The sequence below is a fragment of the Lissotriton helveticus genome, chromosome 4_1 (genome assembly GCF_964261635.1).
Source record: "Lissotriton helveticus chromosome 4_1, aLisHel1.1, whole genome shotgun sequence".
Lineage (NCBI taxonomy): Eukaryota > Metazoa > Chordata > Amphibia > Caudata > Salamandridae > Lissotriton > Lissotriton helveticus.
This window is the reverse complement of record NC_136063.1, coordinates 1,516,033,138-1,516,058,842: the sequence shown is the minus strand read 5'-3', so window position 1 is coordinate 1,516,058,842 and position 25,705 is coordinate 1,516,033,138. Positions and strand designations below refer to the sequence as shown.

Genomic DNA, 25,705 nt, shown 5'->3' with positions numbered 1-25,705 from the left:
GCTGTAGTTTACCAATATTTTGTAGGGGGTAGTGTTATAGGGTTTAGGGTAGTGTTGTGTAGTGTAGGGGGTAGTGTTATAGGGTTTAGGGTAGTGTTGTAGTGTATGTGTAGTGTAGGGTAGTGTTTTAGGGTTTAGGGTAGTGTAGTAGTGTATGTGTAGTGTAGGGGGTTTAGGGTAGTGTTGTAGTGTATGTGTAGTGTAGGGGGTAGTGTTTTAGGGTTTAGGGTAGCGTTGTAGTGTATGTGTAGTGTAGGGTAGTGTTTTAGGGTTTAGGGTAGTGTAGTAGTGTATGTGTAGTGTAGGGGGTAGTGTTATAAGGTTTAGGGTAGTGTTGTAGTGTATGTGTAGTGTAGGGTAGTGTTTTAGGGTTAAGGGTAGTGTTGTAGTGTATGTGTAGTGTAGGGGGTAGTGTTTTAGGGTTTAGGGTAGTGTTGTAGTGTATGTGTAGTTCAGGGGGTAGTTTGTGAAGGGTTTTAGGGTAGTGCTGTAGTTAACCGATATTTTTTAAATTAATTACCCACCCAAATCCCCTATTTCCCTGGCATCCCGTCCCAGTGGTTAGGTTACAAATAAAAACAACAGAAAAAAACACATTGTACGCGTAGTAAAAACATGCGAAGTAAGGTACCGCTAAGAAAAGCAAATTCTAATGTTCTTACTAATTTTGCGAAGTAATGACATGCGTACTAAAAAAATGCAAAGTAAATGCTTTTGCGAAGTAAAAAACGCGTAGTAAAAACATGCTATGTAAATGCATGCTAAGTAACATCATACAATCATTTCAGAAACTTGAAAAACTGCAATATATTGAAGCTGTTTCAGAAAACCCTTCTATAAAAGCGTACATACAACTATGAAGTATTTGCCACCCAGACACTCAAGGGTTTTATGTGAGATTTTTAAACGTCTGTTTAAATTGTCCTAACTCTGCCAGGTAAGAGAGGGATGAGTCCACAATCATTTTCCACATCATGCCTTGGGATGAATTCTCTTTTCGGGGTTTTGCTTTGTTCTCCCTCTGCAAAATATAAAAAAGAATTTCACAGGGATATTGAAGTAAATATTGGGAACAGTTTTGGGACCTGCACAGCATTTCTCTGACATTTTAAAGTATACACACACATACACATAAAATTGTTGCTAAGAAATAAATATGGCATGGACAGGTGAGTGTGCTAGCGCCATCACAGGATTGACCAGAGGTTTTAAGGTGTGACCACTGTCAAAGATTACACCCAGATTCCTAAATGACTTCACAGTTGTGGGTGCTTTGCTAAAATTGACCTGTCACTATAATAGGAGAGGGCTTGGTCAGCTCTACTCAAGAACACGGCCTCTGTTTTATCACCATTCCGCTCATGACAATGTAGTCCCCTGTATCCTGTTCTGGCGAGGCCAGCGCCCTCAGCGGTTTCCTCAGATCCCAAAGTAAAGCGAGCAGGAAGGGGCTTTGCCAACACGCCGATGGCACTGTAGACCATGGTCCTCAATCACTTGGGCGAGAAGGAACACATAGGGAAGAACAAAGAAAGGGGAATGGGATGATCCTTGTGCTAATCCAAAGGACAGAATCAAACAGAATAAACTACCCAAGCAACCCTTTTGAGCCCTGCCTATAGGGAAAGTGTACATCTGGTCCAAAACCTGCCTCTCAATTTTTATAGCATACACCATGCATCGAAGGAGGTTTGTATGGCCAAAGGTATCGAAAGCTGCTAACAAACCGATCCAGCAGAATCAACACAGCTCTCTCAATTCCGTAAAATGGGCAAACCCCAAATCAAAGCAAAAGGTGCTTGATTACTTTTCTAAGTGATGCTGGAGTTGAGCAGTGGCTTCAATACCCATATTTTTTTTTTTAATAGGAGAGAGTCTTTCTTTGTCTGTGATGCATAACTTTCACTGGAATAATAAAAGGTGAAAATCAATAGCTGGTTTAAGAATATTGGGTTTGATGCCCGCCTTACGAAAACCAATAGAAAAAGCAACTTGATCTTTGGCTGAACCCTCAACATTTTAGTTAAATAAAGTCATAGGAAGTACATCCATATGGGAATTGGAAGATTACTTACCATTTTTACGCTATGTCATGTTATGGATCATTTGAATAGCACATATTCACAGTATCAGTATCTCTTCTCTCTATTGCAAGGGAGGCAAGTGTAGCAATTATTATCACACTAGGCAGTAGGGAAGGGAAACAATAAAAGGCAGGTCTGTGGTAAAAAATAATAATCTTTAGTGTTCTTTCCAGGATGTAAAAAAGGTGGATTTCATTAAAGGAGATAGGATGGGTACGCGGAAGTGTGAGTGCTAAGGCAGAGAAGAGCAGCTGTGAATCTTGGCCTTCCTGATTTGAAGTATTTTTAGTTTAATTGAATGAGGAGTGTATGAACCTATAAGGCACATTTCTGACTAGTCGGAATGCAGGAAGGGATACGATTTTGCATAGGTGAACAGTACGTTGGGCAGAGAACCTCTAAATATGTTCTGGTATGAACAGTAAAACTCTTTAATGGTGGAAACTAAATTTGGGGGATAGATACCTTAATACTAGCGGCCTTATTATGCAAAATATGAAGGAGGATTCCATAGGGATTTGTGTTTGTTAATTGCAAAATAAAGGGCTCCACATTCGTCAAGCTTGCATTAATTTGATGCAAACCTCCCAAATGAGCACATATAAGCTGTGAGATAGAGTAGGAGCCTTCACAGCTTTTTAATTTGAGGGGTAGGACATCTCCTGAGAACTAATCACCCAGTAGCAGTTCTAAATCGATTTTAAATTCATTGTCTTTGTCTACATGTGAGCGAAATGGATTCGTTGTATCTCTGTAGGCCAGGATGTGGGATTTCAGAGGCCTGCACTCTTGCCTGCTTCCAAATGTTTTGTCTTATCGGTAGTAAGCTTCAGCCACTAACTAATCACAGAATCACACCTTGATTTCCAGCATACACAGATAAAAGTCACAGCAGTTATGTCCAAGGGAGTATCATCAATTTAGGGGAATAACTGGAAGCCACGAGCACTCAGTACCACAAACATATTCAACAGACCTGGCAAGAGAACAGATCATGGTAGCATCCAACACATGATGTTCAATCTCTGAGGTTTAAATAAACTCAGAATCACTGCTTGTGGCTTCATTAAGAAATCCAAAAAAAAGAGGCCACCTATTTTAAAAGAATACCGCATAGGTTAGTGTTGATAATGTCATGCAGCACTTATGTGTCTAATAAGAAACAAGAGCAGCGTATTGACACTTTTCTTGGCTATCCCCACTGAAGAACACCCACAAAGATAAACCCAATGGCACCTGTCCCTGGATGGGATGAAAGGCCACCTCTCTGTCGTTGAGGATGTTCACAAATTCTAGAGCCATTTATATCACCACATTTGGAAACACTTCATTAATATTATAGAAGAGAGAGCATCAAATGCTTGATAACAGCATATCAGCTTTTCATTTTTTGATCATGCAGTGCTTTACTTCGAGCCTAATGTTCAGATATGGTAGCGTTTGCCTCCCAACATGTCCAGTCAATGCCCCTTCTCGTCCTTCTTGCTGATTCCTACATTATAAGATAAAAGTGGATGGCTTTACTGGCAGAGTGAAAGTAGCTTTCTCAGTTTTCTTTTATCTGTCATCACAAGTATGTAATGTTGATGTGATCCATGTAGGAGCCAAAGTGTGCCATCTGAACAGCCATGAATTGTTAGAGTTAAAGCTCAGCCACATACCCTATTCAAACATCAACTAAATGTGTTCAATCTCCACTGTATTCACAATAATCAAAGAGAGAGAATAAAGCTGTGATTATCACTGGATACTAGTGATCCATCAGAAACATTTTGTATCCCTTACTTCCACTACAGAGTTAATGTTTCCCTCTAACTGTACTGAGCCCACTGCAGTAAAATGGATCGCAGCATTACCCTTACCACAGACGCGATTGGTCCTCAGATGGATCTTTCTCCAGCAATAGGAGGGGCTGGAATTAGGATGTTCAAAACATGTTAACCATCTAATGAGGACCATTAATTGGTGACCAACTCACAAGTTCAAAATCAGGTTCAACTACACCACTCTAAGGACCATGCTATAGAAATAAAGTATCGCAATGGGAAAATCCAACCTCCTAAAGAAGTTGTCTAACTAAGATTATGCACACTAGGAGCTCTGCTACTGCAAAACAGAATTAAAAAAGAAGCAAAACTTGAGGCTCTGAAAAGATTCACTGATTTTCCCTACAACACATTTACAATAATGTAGAAAATAGCAGTTAAATGACAGAACATCAGAACACAATAATAGTCTCAGACAATATAAATAGTTTGATTATTGTATAAATGATCTGAAATCAATACAGATAAGCAATCTCTTAAGCGTTCCAGTCAGGAATATTACATCATATAGTACAAGACTATACTATGAGTCAGAAATCAAATCCAAAGAGGGTGGTTTAGAATAGTCATCAGATACAAGGTTACAGATTCCTACTGCCATTAAAGACAGAAGGATGGTTAATTTCTATAACAGCATCCCAAAGTTCTAAAGCAAAAGGGGTAAAAGGAATCAAATTAAAGTCCACTCCACTAAGGGCGCGTCCATAAGCATGGACAAAAAGTGGAAATAAGGTTAAATCAATTAGTTAGGCAAAGAATGATTCCAGCTCAACTGCTCAAGGAAGCAATATCGGCAAAGGCCGTCCAAAATAAGAGATCTGGGGTGGTTTATAAAATCATAGGAAAAGTGTTCAGTCATCCCACATAGGAAAAATATATCATCTGTAGGTTTTGCAAAGGAAAGAAGAGCATGGCTAAGGGAACATTTTCAGCTTAGAAAAGAACACGTTCGCAAAGCCATTAAATGCATATGTTAGCCTTAAATTAATTAAGTTCAAGTAGAACCAAAAACAATCCATTAAATCATCATTTCATAATAAGCGAAAAATAGTAATACTTCACCAATGTATTATTACACGAAATTGATTAATGTTAACCATGGCGACTGCCACAATTGTCAACATCCATAAATGTGAATTATTATCAAAAGTAATTTTATTTAAATTGTTTCTTGTAGTCTATGATCATTATGGTCTCAACTATCACATTTGTAAGTTTCTGGTTCCTAACAAATTTTATTGCATAATAATTGCACCACAATCTATTCATAATGCATTTAAATTTAAGGCAAAAGAAATGCTAAGCCACACCATTAGAATAGGGGTGGGCGGAGTTCTCAGAATTCCGCAGAGCGACTAAAAAACTCTGTGAAATTCAGTGGAGTTCAACATACAGATGGAGTCAGCCACCCCTATAAAGAGGCTTTGTGGAGGACGCATAGAATGCAAGCCAACCTGCGCAGGTTACTCCCTTTTCAGAATGCATACACCAACATTGTAGAAGAACCTTATATTAGTGCTTGTTGATGAGAACCAGTGGACCTGAGTTAACAATAAGATGACAGTGGGTGCATCTCAGACTGCACCCACCTTGAGGGGGAAAGGGCAAGTTCAGCTCCCTCCAAAGCTAGAGCCAGAACCAGCAGTAGCAGTAAAAAGCTTAGGCATCAGAATTGATGCCCTGCTATCCATGACACAACAGGTATCGGCGGTGGTGGCCACCTGTGTTAGTTTGCTACGTCAGCTGTGGAAACTATCTCTACTACTGTCTTTCTCCACCCTCAGGCTGGCGGTCTCTGCCCTGATTCTAGCACGGCTGGACTACGGCAATTCCTTATATTATGGCCTCCCAAAAAACCTTTTGGCCAGGCTTCAGGTGGTGATGAATGATGCGGCCAGGCTCATTTTTAATAAACCTAGGCGAACCCGGGCCACGCCCCTACTACGGGACCTACATTGGCTGCCAATTGCTCAAAGAGCAATATTCAAGAGCCTTTGCATTGCTCACAAGGCCGTCTATGGCTCAGCCCCCAGCTATATCAAGGACCGGCTCATTAATTACACGCCAAGTAGGACCCTTCGGTCTGCGGAGGCATGTAACTTGATATGTCCTCGGTTCAACCTTGCATCCAAGGGTGGCAGAGCTTTTTCTAGCACTGTCCCCCTGGCATGGAACCTTCTCCCAGCTGAACTTAGGAAAGAAACCAATCTCCTACTTTTTAGGAAGAATCTGAAGACCGTGCTTTTCCTGGAGGCATGGGGGCTCTATGATTGAGTGGTCTGGTGTCCTACTGATTTTGTGTGTCCGCTAATAGCGCTTAGATACCCCTGGGTGATAATGCGCTCTACAAGCTCATAATAACATAACATAACATATCTACACATGCACACCAACCCCTGCTCTTGGTCTGTGTGACACGCAGATGCAATGGGAGAAGCATCACTGTGCTGTACATCACAGAGGGCATAACTGTTCCTTGGAGTGTACAGAACGGTCTTCTACCTACCCACGGCCAGAGGAATGTACAAACTGAAAGAGCAGGACCCTAAATAATTCCAGGTAACTATTCCGACTGAAGGCATTCAGAATGGCAGGTAGAAAAAGTGCTTGCTGTGGCTGCGCATTAAGTTTACCAGACACCTGAACTCGCTGGTAAAATCTCTGCCGCTGATGGACTGATATTATACAACTGCAGCCTTAATAATCCATTAAGCTTCCCCTGCAAATCACAATTTTCTGTCATGAAGTTAACAAACCCTCCCACACTCCACTACAAAAGACTGTAGTAAAAGATAACACAGCACACATGGAGTGATGCTGTGCTCACGGCCCAGGCTCCCTTTTGCTCCCCTTCTGATCCAATACCTTCTGCAGTCAGAACATGCCTCACATCTAATGCAACCGCAAAACTCTCCTCTACGTCCGCTCCACATCCACAGTAGACCTCCTTCCACAGCACCATCAAATTCGGCCCCTCATACTTGAACTGGCCTCGCTGCTCTTCAAAACGAGCCCGAGCAATGTTCATGCAGTGGTTGTGGGGTACAGAAGTCTTCGCGCCACCTGGCAGATTTGCAGTGTTTACTGGCAGCGCCAATTAACTGGTGAGCGACGCAACGCAACCACAAGTCCCAGGGCAGGCGCGAGAACCCTTCCTTACAGCGCACTACAGACTGTGCAAGGGATGGTCCGCGTCACGGTCACTGCCATTCTAGGATCAGGCTTATCACCAGGGTAGCGCCACTAAAACTCCACTACGTGGCGGAGTTTTGAGATGAGTGGAGCACGGAGTGACAAACACACAGTGAACTCCACCTGTGGAGTGGAGTTCACGGCCCACCCTTACATTAGAATCATTAGTTCAATCAGTAAATGAATAACAAAACATCACTTTCATAAGTAATCTTTTTATGGAAACATATTTAGCATTATAATCAGTTAGCAATGATTTCTTCTCTTTCTAACACTTACAAACACAATTCTACAGTGCTGTTACTTCACTCTCTCAACTGCTGTCACTTCATTTAACATGTGCAATGTGCATGTTCAGGTTTCTGGCTCCAAAATCAGTAAATGTGCTGTGTAATATGTTTTGAAATATTTCACTTCATACCTATATAACAGTAAGAGATGTAGTTTAGTGACTAATGGCCTGATGAATAGTCTGCCAAATCCTTGGTCCAAATGCTCTATTTTGAGTTGGGCAGGCCGTCTGTTTTCTGCAATATAACATACTTAACTATCACAACAATACAAATCTTTAGGACTAATAAATTCTGAAAAGCACTCTGCCCAGATTTTCCTTTTAAAGAAGAGGCTCTGAATAAACAAAAGATCTTGCTTTATCTGTCTTGCACCACGTGCTCAAAACAGGGTCAGGACTACCATTAAATAAGGCAAGCCAGTTGCCGTATGGTAATACAAGCAAGGGGATACATAGAGTGATAGACTGCAGCTCGGAGTTACAAATATTGATTTTTATAGGATAAAAACACACAAAACTGGCCAAATGTCATTTTGCCTGTGGAACCTAAATTCCTTGAACAGTTCCTAGCTTCAAGTGTGCCACTAGTGACAGATCTTCCAACTCACACTATGCCACTGTGAGTCACATAATATCAGCTTCCATCACAGCACCACCCGGTAAGGAGCCGCTATCACACGGTGGGCATACAATTCGCTGGAAACGCCTGCAGAGAGCAGATTTCCAGAGAATTGCAATCAGCGGATGTCCATTACGAGGTGTCAAACCTTCTCAAGACATTGATGCAGAGATGTTTTAAGGCATGGGCCAATTGGGCTCTGGCCCAGGACCCCGGCCTTTCGGGAGGCCTCCTTACGGAGCTGGCTCTGTTCTGCAGAGAGTCTTGTCCTGATAACCCTGAATAATTCTTATACAGATTGTTTAATATACCCTTTTCCTTTAATGTAATTTTAATGTGGATGATATGTGAGAGTGTACTACAGACATTTTGTAGACAAATGTTGTATTTATGTTTCATTCGACATCCATAAAAAAGGTTCCTTCAGATCAAAAACCAGACCTCACATATTCATATGTCACTGAGATTATTTACAGTAATATCAGTGAGCTGCTGCTGGGTTACAATATTGAAAACACACATCATTATCCTTAAATATTAGATGTAAACACATTTAGAATTTGGACCAGGGTGTCTGTGCACTTTCAGTGATCTGGCCAAAGAGGACATGAAAGACCGGAAACTGTATTATGAATTCCAAGCTGTTCCAAAAATGGGCCCCCAAAATAGTCTGCCTCCAAAATCCTTAAAATGTCCCTGCATCGAAGGCAACCTCAAAAGCTTTGTTTTGGTTTTGGAGCGTTTTTTGTGGGACATGGGGTCCTTTGAAGCAGTGAATTTAAAAGTTGCCTTTGGCTGTGCTCAGCATTAAGCTCCACCCCTTCTTCACAAGTGAAAAAATGTCACAAGTCAACAGGTCTGCAAAAATAAAAGTCTACACGGGGATCATTACTCTTGTGTTAATCTGTGAGCATATGAGTCTTTATAAAACATGATATCCCCTCTAAATCACTAATGTTGGTATGTATCACTTGTCCTGCATTAAGCACGATATCCTATTGCTTCCCTGCTCCTCCAAAAGGTATTTCTTTCACTGCCTGGTGACTGTACGTGTTTCTTTTAATGTATTTTAAAAAATGATGTTTAAAACAGGGTAATTTTATACTTGGATATTTGAGAAAATCACTTAAGATGTTAATGCTAAACCGTATTTCAAATTGGAAATAATCTCTCCTCCAAATGTCACCCTCCATTCAATGCAGCTACAGTTCAGTCAGCGATATGCGGGTATGTAGACAATATGCTGCGGGCATGACTTAATGCCAAATTGACAGAATAGTATTATTTTGACAAACCTCCTTGGTTCACCTCAACTATGAGGCAAGATACGAGACAACAGGAACTCTCAATGGTGGAAAGGCCACATTGTTCCCTCCAGGCCAACCAAAGAGTAGGGCGTGCGTGGATGCCATTTTGATTCACCGTCAAGCACAGAAAAGCCTTGCTGTGGCATTACTGGGCTCCTGAAGCGGAACTTCCCCAGGGAGTTTAGTGTTCTATTGGGATGCAAAATCTGCTTGCAGCTGGCCATACAAATGATGAATGTAGTGCTACAATATTGTCCTATTTTAAAAAAAGATTACAAGTTAAATTTAAGTGAATGAAACTGACGCAGTGGATGCATTGCATCTGTGTGCCTGGCAGCGAGTGGTAAAAGGTCACTGTGTAATGCCCATGTTTAGAGTTGTCTTTCCACCGCCTGATAACGACGAGGCCGGTGCCATGCAATTCCATTCCCATCGGTTAAGTACAGCTGCCACAACCAGGGGTATAATCATGGCGGCAGGATAGAAGATGAAACCCATTGTGCGGAAATGAAAATGGCAATGTGAAGCGAGGGGTCATTACGTGCAGTCCACTGCCAACCATATGCAATTAGAGCAAATTGGCAAGATGTGCACTGTTGTTTCGCCAGGCCGTACTGTGCAATTCAAATCATCGCTCACGTGCTTGAAAAGGAAAGCACTCTCCAAATTACTTTCTCCGAGTCTAGAGCAAACTAGAGGTGTCATGACCAAAGAGCTATACTGTGTTTAACAAAAGCTGTGTTTTCCCAAAAAAGATCCATCTATTATGTTTGCTAGCTATTTTTATTTTAAAATATATGGTCTGGTTTGATATTACTGCAACGCACTGCCCTCAGAACGAAAGGGCTCATTACCTCCGTGCCTTTTGCTAAGAAAAGTGCACCATAAATGTGGTTCAGACACAGTGCCAGCCTGTCATTATCGAAAGGCATCTTGGAAAACTAGAGCTGCAGGGTGAAAGCAAAACATACATGTGTGAAGAAGATAAAAACATCAGGACCAATTCAAAAATATTTTGCAATGACTAACTCTTGCAGTACTTCTGGCTTAATCTTCGTTTACTAGAGAAGTAAGCAAGTAGTATCGTTAATTTCTTATTCCCAGTTTACAAGAGAATTAGGCAGATTATTCCAGGAAAACCCCAGGGCTATAAAAGTTAGACACACCTGCTGATGGAAAAATCTTTTGAATCGAAATCACAATACAGGCAAGCAACATGCCGATGCACTAGAAATAAATCGAATCTTTTTTTATTGAAACCACGGATCCAAGTAACTCTGATGTTATCCTAGCATAGTAACAGTTTTCACTGGTATGTATGTGAATTAAGACACTTTACCAACAATACTAACTTCAACAGTCAGAGGCTCAAATGGGTTGGGGTGAGGGGAGTGGAGACAGTGGACTGACACTAAAAATAATTCCTTCCCAGTTTCAGACCCTAAACTCCCCATTCCCTTTCCCAGGGAAGCACTCCCCAACCATAGGTGAGTAAATCAGCCTTCCACTCACCGCGGGAAAGTTGCCAACACTCATATTAATAGTTCACTCAGCACCTCATTTGCCAGTCCCCTCCAGCCTTCCCTGAAACACCTTTGAGGGGAAAATGTGTATGTCTTGCCCACTTTAGACTACCATACGCCAATGCACACACCCATGCACTGTAGTCCACAGGTGTGTGCATTCTATCAAGCATAGATTTTGCCCAGAAGGGGACTGTTCCAGTAAAAACAAATATGCTTTAATACCAGTTTGTATGTGGGCTGCACTGTATGCAAAGTTAGAAAATTGTGGAGAGTTTTAAAACTTGCTCCACTGCTATGCTTGCCTCTTGGAGGTGAACGTTTTTTGCACAAATCCCTGTCTACCAGTATTAGTAGATGTGGATTAGCTTCAAAACCTATGGGTGGTTGCATGAGAACACCCATGTACCACCCATGATACACCCCCTTGATGAAAAGAAGCACAGAGTAGAGCATAGAGCTACTTTGCATTACTTTGGCCAGCTTTCCAATGCCATTCCTAATTTGTGTTACAAAGTAAATGCCACCACAGCACTTTGCGCTGGGTTTGCGTTACAAAAGTAATGCAAACCAAGTGCAAAGTGTTAGTAAATCTGGGTAATTTAGGAGCTACAAAAATAAGTAAACGAACATTTCCTTACGAATATTTCATACAGACAAGAAAAACAAAAACTTTGTGAAAGCATTTTTCAAAAAGAACGTTAGTTGCACAATATGAATACAAGTTGTTAGAATTATACATAGATTACAGGTAGCAAAACTCAAAAGTAGGTATCTCAGTCATCATTACATTAGCATTTAATAATACATGTGTAATAATTCATTCAAATTTGATTTTGTAAATGAGTGGGTTATAAAGAAACACTCCTTGCGCTGGTACAGGCAGAACCTATCTCTTATAACCAGTGCAGTTGGAGAGCTATTGGTCTTTACAATCACACTGACATCTCAGGTACAAACCGTAGCTGCAGGGGAATGATGGCAAAAGCTGTGGGCTATACTCTGTGAAGGAATTTCCCAGAGATGTCTAGTGTTTGTGAGTGTGGTTAGCATAGGTGATACATTTGTGAAATGATCAGGTGAGGCAGGCAGTGGTAAATAAACAAGGTTTAAAAAAATGTTAAGTGTCGAGAATACGGTCCACTGGTGAGCAAGAAGAAGCACGTCCATCCACCACCAGCACCCCACAGTCTCTAGTCCAACATTCCACATTACCTCAACAACTTTCATTCCATATTCCAATACATGACATACATACCATTCCACATGACCTACTTACAATACCATACAACATGTCTTCTTTTTATGTATTTTTTAAAAATAAATATATATATATGCAAATTCTTACAACAGTAAAATTAAATGAAGAATATGCTAAAATAAAATCCTCTAACTTCTTAGACTTAAATATAAGTGTATGAAAACTAAACAAAAAAAAACCAAAAGTTCTTCTAAAATAAAATCCTCTAACTTCTTAGGCAATTTGATCCCACTTTTCGTCTGAGGAACAGCAGTAACCACCTCTGTATCAGCTGCTTCTGGATCACAAGATAAAAATATTTCCTGGCATTGCACACCCAAATCATGTGAATCTGGATGCAACCTTTGTGTACTGGTATCCTGCTGTGTAAGATACTTAAACATACAGGCAGGCTCTGGACCTAACCTACCAGACTCTGGACTTAGCCATTGTAGATAATCAATCTTCTGAGATTGATTGCCCTGCTCATGTAGGTACCCTTTGCTCATGTAGGGATTGTTAACCATTATCAAAGAATGAATCACTTCATCCAACCCTACAAACATTCTCTCTTGCCCAAGTTTATGATCCACAACAGCACTCTTATTCCATCATATTATCCTTTTTCCCGCAGTAGTACTGCACTTTCAGTCACTCTTTCAACTTTGGCAGGCTCATAGAACATAGAAAAGCCCTTACGCTGCAAACCAGGTTTAACAATCTCCACCCAATCTCCTCCATTGATAACTTTATGCCTGACCCTATGCACATCATCATGATAATTCTTTCCTTTAATTTGCTCTTCATTTAAGTTCCCTCTGACATCTTTCAATTTTCTTTCTCCATATTTCTGTTGACTCTAACATTCTCAAAAGAGGGAGTCAACAAATTACGACTTATTCTTCCGCTCATTAAAAAATAAGGCTATACCTAGTCACAGAATGTGGTGTGTTTTATGATAACTCCACAATTTTTCTTTAAAAAAAACAAAAACTTCCCTATTATGACTCAAAGTAGATGGTATACCTTCCTTTATAAATCTGTTAGCCCTTTATACTTGGCCATTGGCCTTGGGACAATACAAAGACCCTCTTTCTGTACTGAGAGCACATTTCTGGAGAAACTGTACCATCTTATTTGAAACAAATTGTACTCCATTGTCAGACATAGCCCTATAGGAAATCCTTCTGCTTGAAAAACACCTTCAAGAAATGTGACACCCCATCACTACTGGGATTCTCTACAAAGGTATGAGAAATCCATTTTGAAAAATTGTCAATGAGCACTATGAAAAATAAATGTTCTATTCCTAGAACATCATATGGGTCAGACAAATCAATGTATACTTTTTCCAAAGGTTTTTGAGGATGCTTTTGCACATTCTCCAGTTCACAGGTCACCTTCAAATGTTTGTCAGAATAAATACTCACACTGCATGCATCAACAAACCTTTCAACACTTGCATCCATAACCGGCCACCATTAATGAAGTTTAAGAAATGTCTTTGTGCCAGTTGCACCCGGATGTCCCACATAAGCCAAGTCAATGAGCTTTCTTCTAAGACCCTCAGATGGAACAAACTTGTCATTACTAAGTAAAATGCCATTCTCTAAACTCAGTTCACTGGAAACTTGAGCAAAACTCTGTAATGCAGGATCAAGGTTTCTACTGGGAGACCACCCATTCACTACACAATGTTTGCCTTTCGCCAACAGTTCATCCTCTTCCAACATTTTAATCCACTCAGATTCTGAAATAGCACCATTACACTTACTCAAAATGTCCACAACTGCCACCACAAACACATGTTGATCAAGTGCTGCTTCCTCCTTTAAATCTTTAGGTGGTAACCTTGATAAACAATCAGCAACTATGTTTTTACCACCTGATATGTATTTTATTTCAAAATTAAATTCCTGCAAACTGGTAATAAGTCTTATAAGCCTCGAAGAAGCTTTTCCTGATCTTTCTCTGTCCATCATATGAACCAATGGTTTATGACCAGTGGTCAACACAAAAGATTTTCCTCACAGAATGTTTTTAAATTTTCCACTGCCCAAACACAGGTTACTACCTCTTTCTCTATAGTACTGTAATGCTGTTCTGCACTTCGCACTACTCTTGAGAAAAATAAAAATACTCTCTCCTTGCTGTCTACCATTTGACTGAAAACCGCCCCCAGACCAATGGAACTAGTGTCTCCGGTTACATATGATTTACCATACTGGTCAAAAGTGTTAAGAGCAGGGGCTTCATCAATTAATCTTTTAACCTTGTCAAAGGCATCATCATGCTCCTAGGTACACTCAAAGAAAACACCTTTTCTCAACAATAGCATAACCATGTATGAACCTTGAGTAATACTCTCCAAGTCCTAGAAATGATCTCAAAGGCAGGATCCTGAAACCAGGGGGGGACAGGCTTGACCCTTCGTCGTATTGGCCGATAATCATGATAAACTCCGACGTTAACATCCTGACCCAACTGCTGGCATCTCGATTGGCGCCCCACATGGAGCACTTGGTGCATCAGGACCAATGTGTTTTTACCCCCGGGCGGAACACGGCTATGAACTTGAGACGGTTGAACTATATCCAACATGAGGTGAGCGGGAGGGACGAGCAGACGGTCTTGGTCTCTATAGACCTAGCTAAGGCGTTCAACACCGTTGACTGTGGTTACCTGCAGGAGGTGCTTCGGAAGGTGGGTCTGGGGCCCAATTTCGGTCGCTGGATTCGTATCCTCTCTAGCTCCCCTCGGGCCCGGGTGCGGCTGGGAGCTGCGCGATCAGAGGAATGGAGGCTGAAGAGAGGCACGAGACAGGGGTGCCCGCTCTTGCCGCTCCTCTTTGCTCTCGCGATTGAGCCCCTTGCCGTCACACTGCGAACGGAGATGGGACAATGGGGCATTCAGGTGGGTGACACTTGTAATGTATTGTCGTTATATGCAGATGACGCCTTGATTTACCTGTCGTCTCCGAGGGACGCACTTCCGGTGCTATTGCAGCACCTGGACCGCTTTGGCGGCGTGTCTGGGTTGCGGCTTAATCGGGACAAGTCTCTCATTTTTCCGCTCTCGGGGTTCGGAGAGGTCCCGCAGGAGGAGTTGCCACAGCTGGGTCTCCGTTGGGAGCTGAACAATTTTCGGTATCTGGGTGTCCACGTGACCTCCTCGGTGGAGCAGTCCCTGGCCCACAACATAGACCGAGTGATTACATCGCTCAAACACTCTGTGTCATTCTGGAACACTCTTCCGCTGTCCTTGATGGGGAGGCTGGCCATTTCTAAGATGGTGATGCTGCCTAGGACGCTCTATGTCCTGCAGAACACGTTGTGCCCGCTTCCGCCTCGGGTCTTTAGGACTCTCAACTCGCTCCTTACGTCTCAGCTCTGGGCGGGGCGATGAAGCAGAGTGGCCCTCCGTACTCTGGTGCGCACTTTTGAGGAGGGGAGTCTGGAGGCCCCACGTTTCGATCTTTATTAATACGCGGCACAGTTGCTTCTGGCGGTCCGATGGTTCGCTGATGCGGATGTATGGGAGACGCGGTTGCTCGCTGGGAGGGCAACAGTACAAGAGCTTCGCTTGGCACTGATGCGCGGGGCTGGAGCTGCGGACACGCTGCCCTATGTAGTCAGGCACACGGCGGGCGTCTGGCAACGTTTTATAGAAAGGGTCCTACGGTCGGCCCCCTTCCACAGAGAACTGCCACTCTGGATCCTGGCCCCGATGGTGGAGCTGGATACTCAGATGTCCTTCCAGGAGTGGAGAGCCGGGGGCTGTGAAGTTTTGGCGGATCTATTTCCCTCGGAGTGCTTTGTGTCATACGAACAAGCGGTGGAGTCCTTTGGCCTCAGCGGTGGTCAATATATACATTATCAGGGTCTGCGGTCTGTGGTACGATCGGTCTGGCCTCGGTGCCCGGAAATCTCCCCAATGACACACACCCTACATATCATACTGTCCTGTGGCAGGGGACGTAGGTTGATAACTTTGCTGTATACTGCTATGAGACGGGACTCTGTCCCTCTAGTGCCACCGGCGTGGGCGGCCTAGGAGAAGGATCTGGGGGTGCTGCTGGATTAGAGTCAGCAGACGCGTATAGGGGCCCTCACGCGAAGGGTTTCCTGTAATGCACGCTTCAAGCTTATACATTTTAATTTCTTGCACCGCACCTACCTTACACCGAAGTCGATCAGCCGGTTCTCAGGGAGTGGTGGAGGTACTTGCCCCAGAAGCAATGCAGGGGAGGCGGGGTTCTTACACTTGGCCTGGGAATGCCCGTTAGTGGGAAGTTTTTGGTCCTTAGTTGTGGCCCGGATGAAGGCTACCACGAGCCTTCGGATTGAACTCACACCAGTGCATTGCTTGTTGGCATTGGTCCCGCGGCCTCGGAAACGGAAGTTGTCCTATAAATTGTTGCAATTGATGCTAGTGCTGGCTAGGCGCAGGGTCACCATTACATGGATGGGACAGCGGGCTCCGGATGTAGATGCATGGCTCAGGGATGTGCAGGAATGGACACTCGCGGAGGAAACACACATGCACAGACTAGGAGGGATGAGAAATTGGAGGAGGACTTGCTAGCGTGGCGCGCCATGTGCATGGCGGGCTTGGCAGTAGAGGGGGGCTCGTCACCCAGTGACTCTGAGGGGACAAGCGGTGAGTTGTACTCTGCGGATGAATCGGATGGGGGAAGGGGAGGGGCCAACTTATGGGTCCTTGACACGTGCATGCAGTAGAGTTGGACAAGGGGGTGTGGGGGGGTTATCTTTCCTCACAGCATTCTATGTAAATGTAAAGGGCTATCCTCGATGTCACGATACCAGATGAGCTTTCAGATGCTGTTGTACTCCATTAGGTGCCATAATGAGTCCGTCGACCTGTGTACAAAAGTCGTATATGATGTCTTGCTGGGGGGAGGGGGGATTGTTTCTTGTGTTATTTTGCAAAACTGAAAATAATATATTTTTTTTTAAATAAAAAAAAAGAAATTAACTCAAAGAGACTTTGTCGTATGGGTCTGTTGCATTATTAAGTGCTTTAATAAGGCCCTCCTTTGGAAAAATTCCAACACTTGAGATTCTGTGACCTAAATAGACAATTTCCCTCCCGATAAAGGTGCATTTTATCTTGCTAACAGTTATGCCCCTAACCTCTGATGTTCTGAGTACTGTTTTTCAACAACTCATCATGCTTCCCACAGGTTTTGTAAAACATGAGGATGATGTTCTGTAATGCCAGCACTCCCTTTTTTCCTTGAAACATTACATCAATTAACTTTTGAAAATCACTACCTGCCAAGGCCAAACCAAAGAGCATCCTTAAACACCTGAAAACTCAAAACAAAGTTACAAAAGCTGTTAAGCCCTTGGAAGTGTCATCCAGCTTTAGCTGGTGATATGCCAACTTGAGATCAATTATCAAAAAATATTTGGCCCCATTGACTGCTGCCAGCAGTACTTGAATCCTAGGCAACGGATGACTGTCAACCACAATACTCTTGTTAAGGGACCTCACGTCAACACACAGCCATAAATTGCCAATTTTGGAAAAAGTGATATTCATGGCAGAAACCCACTCGAACTATCAGTGTTCCCAATAATATCTTCCGCACACATAGCATCAAGATGTTAATTAAGTTGTTGATGAACACCCTAATGGGACCATCCTTACTGTGTGCTAAACAGGTAAAGCACAATATTTTTGTTTAATGTGATGGGTGAAATCTTTCACTTACCCAACTTTGTCTAAAACAAAGCATTATGTTTAGCTAAAATCCTTTTCACATTAGGCTCCTGAATATCAAGTTGATTCACAGTGAAGTCCCTCAGAACAATGGGTGAATCAGTCCCTGGACATAATATTATACCCAGTTTCCCTAAATCAAACCACCCAATAATATCTTTTCCATCAACTGCAACATAAATTCTTGTATAAATGCCCTTTGAACGAACATTTGTCTTCAAAGTATCCCAACATGGTAATATCAAGATTATCAAAAGATTTCAGATTAACATACATCTCTAATCTTTTTTAATGTAATTTGAGACACAATAGTAATCAGGGAGCATGAATATGTGATCATCTCCAGCACGACCTCCCCAATGCACATTTTCCCAATGGTGCTTTAAAACCTACAGCAATCATGTTCACATCAAAAGATGCATATGGATCATATTTCCCAAATTGTTTCTAACACCACTTTTTGTACTTACACTCAAACCAGCCCCAGATTTCAAGCTACTACATACAATCTGGAAATGTCCAAATTTGTTGCACCTGTTACATCTTCCCCTTGTTGCAGGGCAAACGGCACTATTTCCAAGGTTAAACTTGGAACCACATCTAAAAGAACTAAGTTTAGTCCCCTTGACCTCACCTGACTTATATGCTTTTTTCCCTGATTGAACAACACAAACAGGAGTGTTATTAGCATTCACCACATAAGTAGATAATGCTTTAGATGATATAATGAATCTTTCAATCCCTTTGGCTATGTCTAGAGCCTCATCTCATCAAGAATGGGATTCCGAAACGCAAATAACCTCTCCGGAATTTCTTTTTGATTCACAGTCAAAAACAATTTGGTTCCTGATGGAAGTATTCACACCAGCACCAAATTCAAAATTGGCAGTACCCTCAAAGCGGCGACATACTCTTCAACTGACTCTCCCCCATATTGCATACTTTTTGAAAAACTATGCCGCTCAATCATTACATTGGGTACACATACAAATTCCTTTTCAAGCCTCGTCACTGCCTCCTTAAATACATCCCAACTGTCTCCTTCTCTGCTTGGTGGCGGTACAGGTTGTAAATGTTCAAAAATGTCAATTGACGTAGTCCGCAAATAACTGAATAACAATGTTCTTTTCCTTTCCGGTTTAAATCCAACTCCATCAATTGCAACAATATAATTTTTAAAAGTCTTGAACCATTTGTTCCAAATAAGCAGGGGTTTCCCAGGTAGCAGAAAAAAAATAGATAGCTGATTAAACGAGTGAGCTAGCCATGTTAATGCAAACCACAAGTAATTTACAATCATAATAACATAACATTAAGAAACTCAAAATAATTTCCCAAAAAGGTGTGCATATCCCCAAAATATACTCCACAGATACGCTGCTCCAAACCATTGCCAGTTCCAGAAGAGTACAAATGACAATGTGATCCGCTGTTAAAATTGTGTGCGCATCAAAATATTCGAGAAGGAACCAGATGAGCAGTTGCGCCATGACAGCATGAAGTGGAAATCACGATAACCACTTAGTAAATTCAAGATGGCCGCCACGTCCAAAACTACATGATGACGTCTATCCTGCCACTACACTAGCCGTTCTAGACACAATTCAATATTGCCATCCAATCCAACGCCTACGTGATGGCACCTCCTCACATTAAGCTCTGCTGCAACTCCGCACACACTGCATGCAGTGAAGATCCAAGCGCAGAGAAGCCTTGCACCACTTCAGTTAGACGTCTGGCTCTGAAGGACTACACACACGCATTCCACGCTCACGATCCCTTGGTTGTGGGTTCATTTTAGCACACTGTGCAAGCACACAAGGTGATGCAAAATAATACAGGGCCTTATTTATGAAATCTGTTGAATCACTGTGTGAAAAGAGCGATGCAACAGTTTTCACTGCGCCCTCCTTGTGACATGATTGATGATTCATATTTACTGTATGTTTCATCATGTCGCAAGGAATGACAGATACGTCAGTATTACTGACGTATCTGTCAGCGCAAAACTGATGCATTCCTTGAGTTGTGTCAGAAGTGTGACGCATTTAAAGCAATACAGGGGGGGCTATGAATATAGCACTATGTCAGTCTTTAGCCTGCTGTGAGACAGGCATAAGATATTGACGCAATGGCGTCCTAGAAGTGGCGCACTGAAATCTCATAGATTTCAATGCACCACTTCTACGAGGCTTTTTGTGGGGGAAAATTCACCCTGCATACATTATACCTGGCGTAGGTATAATGTGGCACAGGGATTTACAGAGTGACACATCTCCCTAGATGTGTCACTTTGTAAATATGGCACAACACAGCGCTTTCTTTAGGCCGCCGGTGCATCACAAAAAATATTATTAGGAGCAGACATATACGTAAATTTGAGTGCTATCAAGACAGTTGCTCTAAGTGTAACTATTATAAGGATCAGCGCTCTGAGTGAGTATCAGTTTTATTTTAGCATAGAGTTTTGAGTACAGGACTTATGATGATCAATGAAAACCATCCTGACTAACTATCATAAGTTATTACTAAACACAGTGCTTCCCCCTCTCCCCCTCTCTCCCCCCCCATCCCCCAGGGCAGCATCTCTCTACACCGGTAGCACTGCCCTAAAGCCGGCCCTGGCTGCCCCACAATTTACTTTCCAGGGAGAAATCTAGTAACAAAGGGCCTGATGCCGACAGGGTCTCTGCAATCGTGGCGGAGGCCTCGCAGTTGTGGGGGAGTCTCCGCACTTGGAATGGAATCTCTGTAATGAGAATCCTAATTACAAAGATTCTGCTCCGAATGAGGAGACTTCCCCACCACTGCAAGGCCTCCTCCACAAATGCAGAGGACCTTTGTGAATCAGGCCCATTATGTTTCTAATGGGAATACCAAAGGTTTTTTAGCATCAGAGGGATAAAACCCTAGGTTGGTTGGAAAGTATTAATTTTAGGTGAATTTACAAGGTTGATATCAGATCTGCCGTTTAAGAAGACCGTGCATGGACTTTCCCCCAAAATAAGAGTAAGAAGAGGCAGTGGCATGACAAAACTTCAGGGAGGGTGACCCTACAGAGTACATGGAGGGGGTTCCCAATGCTCCGGACCCAGTCAGGAGCTCTCAGGCCAGGAGCAAGCTGCCAGTGCATAGTGCTGGGGTGAAGTGTTGGCCCTGGAGCTCGCCCCCCCCCCACCTCTGGGGCTGTGGAGGCTATTGCTATGCCAATGGGAAGAGGGTGTTCAGAGTTTGTTTCCAGTGACTCATTAACCGCATAAAGGAATATTTTCTGTGGAGAAATATGATCATAGCATCTGACTACACATTACTTTATTACCACTCCTATACCACACTGCATCAATACATTCAGAAATATGCATATCATGATGTCATGAAAAACCCTGCCTTTCTCTCAGTTTTCTAATTTTGCTTCTGCTTGGAGGGTTTTCCTTATTTGCTACTATTAGTTGTAAATTGCAACCAATGTGCATGTCATAATGGGCATCCATCATGCAACATTTTCTGCACACAGCCTTTCACAATTAGGTCCTCTTAAACCCTTTACAGAATAAAGAACATAAATTGAACTTTTAATATGATCCGATATGCCCTCCAGTAACATCCAGCATCCATCAAATAAACTGTTTTGTCATTTTATTGCAGGTCTTATCACCGATTACAGGGTACGTATCATGTTTGAACAAAGTGTATATGTGTAAGTTATAGTAACAATTTTCAAGTGTGTGCCCTGGTTGTCACATCAAAATTATTTCCCATCAACCAATCAAAAAGTGTTTTTTACGTCTAAGTGTTAAATGGATCTTATATGTAAACCAGAGTAATAGATAACTGTCTGTATAATGTGTTTGTATGACTGTTAAGTGAGCGCAAATACCTGAACAAATAATGTATGCATCAGGCCGGGGGTGGTATTTGCACTTGATTTACTGGGTGTGTTATTAACACATGCATACAAGTTAGCATAGGCAGTTGCTATCAGGGACAATCTGGTGATAGCTAACTGTGCTAGCTTTTATGTTCCATTCCATTATTTTCCATTTATGTACCAGTTATCTTATTATTATTCACTGATCCCGTGTACATCTAACCGTTCTTGTCCTGTAAGTTCTATTTTGATAAGTGATTTTGTCTGTATTCCCATTTGACACATGTACTACAACTGTTACCTTCTTTTCCCCACAGCTGTAAAACACTCTGATATCCCTCGGGATCATTTTCGCGCTATATAAAACTTTATAAATAAATAAATAAATTTGCCAATAAACTTCCAATCAGAGTTACATAGAGAAAGAGGTCATTTTGAGAAGTCTCATTTACCTGGTTAACCTAATGTTACTGCTAATTATTAAAAGTTTAACATTTATTACGTGTCAGTTGGGCAGTGGCGGCTCGCAGAGGGAGTGCTGCTGGGCAGCAGGGCGGGGGAGGGTTAGGATGGGGGGGTAGTGGAGTCAGACATATGAAGGACAGGAGTAAAGTAAGTAAATAAATAGATAAAACTATTTACCTTACACTCGCTGCATCGCCAACTCGACGATGTAGCGAGGGAAAGGAAAATATTTTATTTATTTATGTGCTTACTTTAATCATGGCCTTCGTATGTCTGACTACACTACCCCCTCAACCCTGTCCCGCCCCACAGCACTCCCTCTGCGAGCCGCCACTGCAGTTGGGTAGGAGATAGAGTGTATTTTCAAAGGTCAATATTGTTTTGAAAAGTGTAAATGACAGAAGAAGAAACTGCAAATACCATCCTATTTGTTCCTTGCAAAATATCTAATAATAGAGCTTTATAGAACGCTTTTGTGGCTGTTAAGTCCAGAACACCATATGCCTTTAAAAGATGCTTTATTGCAAATTGAAAAACCGATGCTGAGGAGCACCGAAATGCGCATCTTCACTCACTCCGCCCTCTCAAAGCCTCTCTCTGGAAGTTCTGTAGTGTAGTTCCTATTATCCCAATAGGCTCTGCGCATTGGAATAATACCTTCAATAGTATAGGCCTAGACCAGACGTTAACTAGGTCTCCTATTGTCAATATTAGACTTAAAGTTTTGGGTTTGCCAGCTAGCTCAGAGTTCACTAGAAACTTTCTCGAATAGGCAAGGAGGAGTTGAACCTCCCTAGATAGACAAGAAGGGATTTAGTTTCTGACAACCATAGAACATGACAACTTTGCTCTCCCCTAATCAAGAGTGTATCTCTAGAGTCGTGTGAAAACAAAAGACGACTTATTTTACTCAGTCAGTACGTGCATTCTTAGTTTCACCAGATTGTAGAGAAAAGGAAGAGACGGGCATGTTCAATAAAAGATGATATTTATTGATCAGTCTCTTTTCTCATACAAGAGAAATGGATCGATATTATTGCAATACTTATGGTTAAGTAAGTGCATACATTAAAAGCAGAAGTATAAAATAATACTGTAAAAACATTTATATGGTTTCTAAGCCATATGAAGGTTTAAAATGAATAAAATAGATACATACACATATACATTTGACTAATCGTACTCAACTGGTGTTTCTAACTACGCCTACCCCAGTGTACCTGACCTAAGCCTAATACGTGGGCGGGAATAGAAAGTAGCAGTTTAAGTTAAGTTTGTTTTGCCAAGTGACTGACTCAAGAATTCTCTGCGAGGGGTTATTCAGTTCTGTACCTGGAATCTAGGATGAATGAGGGATGGTATCTCTCGTCTCTGGTCTCGATATTCCAGGCTGCCTGCGAGGGCTACCCGGAAGCGCCGGAGCTGGATTTCTCGGCAGGAGAAAGCGGCGTCTCGTTCTCAGCACGTCAGGAAGGCGGGGCTGCGCCAGCGGGGTCTGCTCTGCTCTGGGCTTCGGCAAGTCTGGCTGCTCCGATCTCGTCACCACCGCGTGTGTTTGCTTAAGGCAATATCGGTAATATTTATACCTTTAAGGTATCGAGATTGACGTAAGGATGGACATAGATACGTCAATAAGGATGTCATACGACTTGGTCGTTAGCACATTCTTTTGCTGAAGTTCTCGATGAAATCAAAACAATGGCCGCAGGGTTTTTCCCAGGTTGTCATAGGTTTGATTTGTTTTGAGAACTCCGTATGCCTTATCAGGGGCTGGAGGAATATCGCTTGTCTAATTAGATGGCAAGCGTTATGACCTAATCAGATAACACGTTCCTGTGCCGTAGTGTGGCTTAATCAGATAACGGTTTCTGCATCATGGGGGTTTTCTGCATCATGGGATGGCTGCTAGTTAACTTGTTAACCAGAATAGGGTCAGGAATAGGGGGATCGATACAGAACCTATAGGAATACATCACACCCACTCCACGCTAACTATGGACATATTTACGAATCTAGGCATAGTAAAACATACTGTAGAGTATCGTGTATACCTTACCACCCCAAAATACATAAATGCATTTTGAAATTATCTAATATACGAAAAAAGTCACATGTATTATATGCACTCAAGCTGTAGAATAATGCTAAAGTAATCACGCATTTGTATACATTATTGCTAATTGGTATATGAGAATTTACACATGAAATGGCTCTTAATACAGAAAAAAGGTTCGAGACCATTCCATCACAGAATAAAATAATTATGAACATACCAGCGGGCAGCTAATGTCTATAAAGTATCTAAAAATAGAAATTTTAGTTCTCTAAGAATAGTTCTTACTTTAAGCAGAAGATAAGTGTCCCGAAAAAATCGTAAAAATATTTTGGGGCTGCTGAAAAAATTGCTGTCCGTGAACTGGAGGAAAAGTTGTTCATGCTACTTTATTATTAAAGTTGAAGGCCAAATTCAGGGTGTTGGGAACGCCGTGTGCTAGCTTGCTCAAAAGTCTCTATTTCTGCTCTGGTGAGAACATCATATCATTTAGACTGTCGAAAAAGCTGTCAACAGCTTCCTGGGAAAGTTCCACTAACTCAGAAAAAGGTGTAACCATGCATTCGTGCGCATGATTGTCTCCATTGACGTTTTGATTAGGATCGCTGACAGAAGGTCGTACCTGATCGATGCTGCTTTCATCTTGAACTTCACTACCCCTTAATCGTAGTGGCGAAGCTTCCACGAATGCCGTCATCAGGATTGGTAGCCGTTGAGGGCAGCACAAAGCATGAGCCTTTATTGGACTCAACAATGTTTCTGCATCCATTGGCGCATCTGATTGTAGCGTCAGACAGGTGTCCAACACGCATTCTTCTCCGCATAGCAAGCACCTTAATACAGGTAAAACACATCGATGCCACATTGGTCGAAATGATAGAAACCAAGTCATGTTCAGGTCTCTAAGCCGGGATAGTCCCAGGATTTTTGATATCCGGTCCCGGTATCCAATGGCTCGGATTGTTTCTTCCCTTGTCGCAGGTGTTTTGTCTGTGACACGGTTTGCCATAACGAAATATTAGGACTAAGAATAGGATTCCTGCAATTAGTCCCAAAATGAGGGGAAGTCCGCCAAAAATCGAATGGACGAAATCTGGAAAAATACCCAGTATGGCTTTGAATGGTGTTAATGCCATTGAAAATACTGTCTTAAATACTTTTGAGACTCCACTGGTATCAGAAATATTTAAGATTTCATTCAGGATTTCTGCGAAATGTATGGGGGAATTAGTTGATAACAAAGAGTGAATCTCTGCAGTCGTCCTTGCGACTAGGAGATCATACGTTTCTTTTGATGACGTGAGTCTGGTTGGCGTCTGAAGAAGAACTGTTTTCATTCTGCTTAAAGTATCTATTCGAATAGAAGTAATTTTCAAGTTAGGCCATGCCCTTGCCTCCCTGTCTGGAAAGGAGCTGGGGAACAATGAGTGTCCACAGCACTTGACCTTCGCAGTCGTAGTTACGAGATAAGGAGTCCCGGGCATAAGACTA

The 25,705-nt window shown here is 42.2% G+C and overlaps 1 protein-coding gene across 2 annotated transcripts in view; it reads left to right on the top strand.

Annotated features, from left to right (window-relative positions):
* Positions 1-25,705, top strand: part of LOC144829207 (aromatic-L-amino-acid decarboxylase-like) — a 626,175-nt gene that overhangs the window by 546,073 nt on the left and 54,397 nt on the right. For both annotated transcript variants that reach the window (XM_078688108.1, XM_078688110.1), the window contains exon 11: positions 21,474-21,493. In XM_078688108.1, the coding sequence (XP_078544234.1) occupies positions 21,474-21,493 (20 nt within the window). The remainder of the gene's footprint in view (positions 1-21,473; positions 21,494-25,705) is intronic.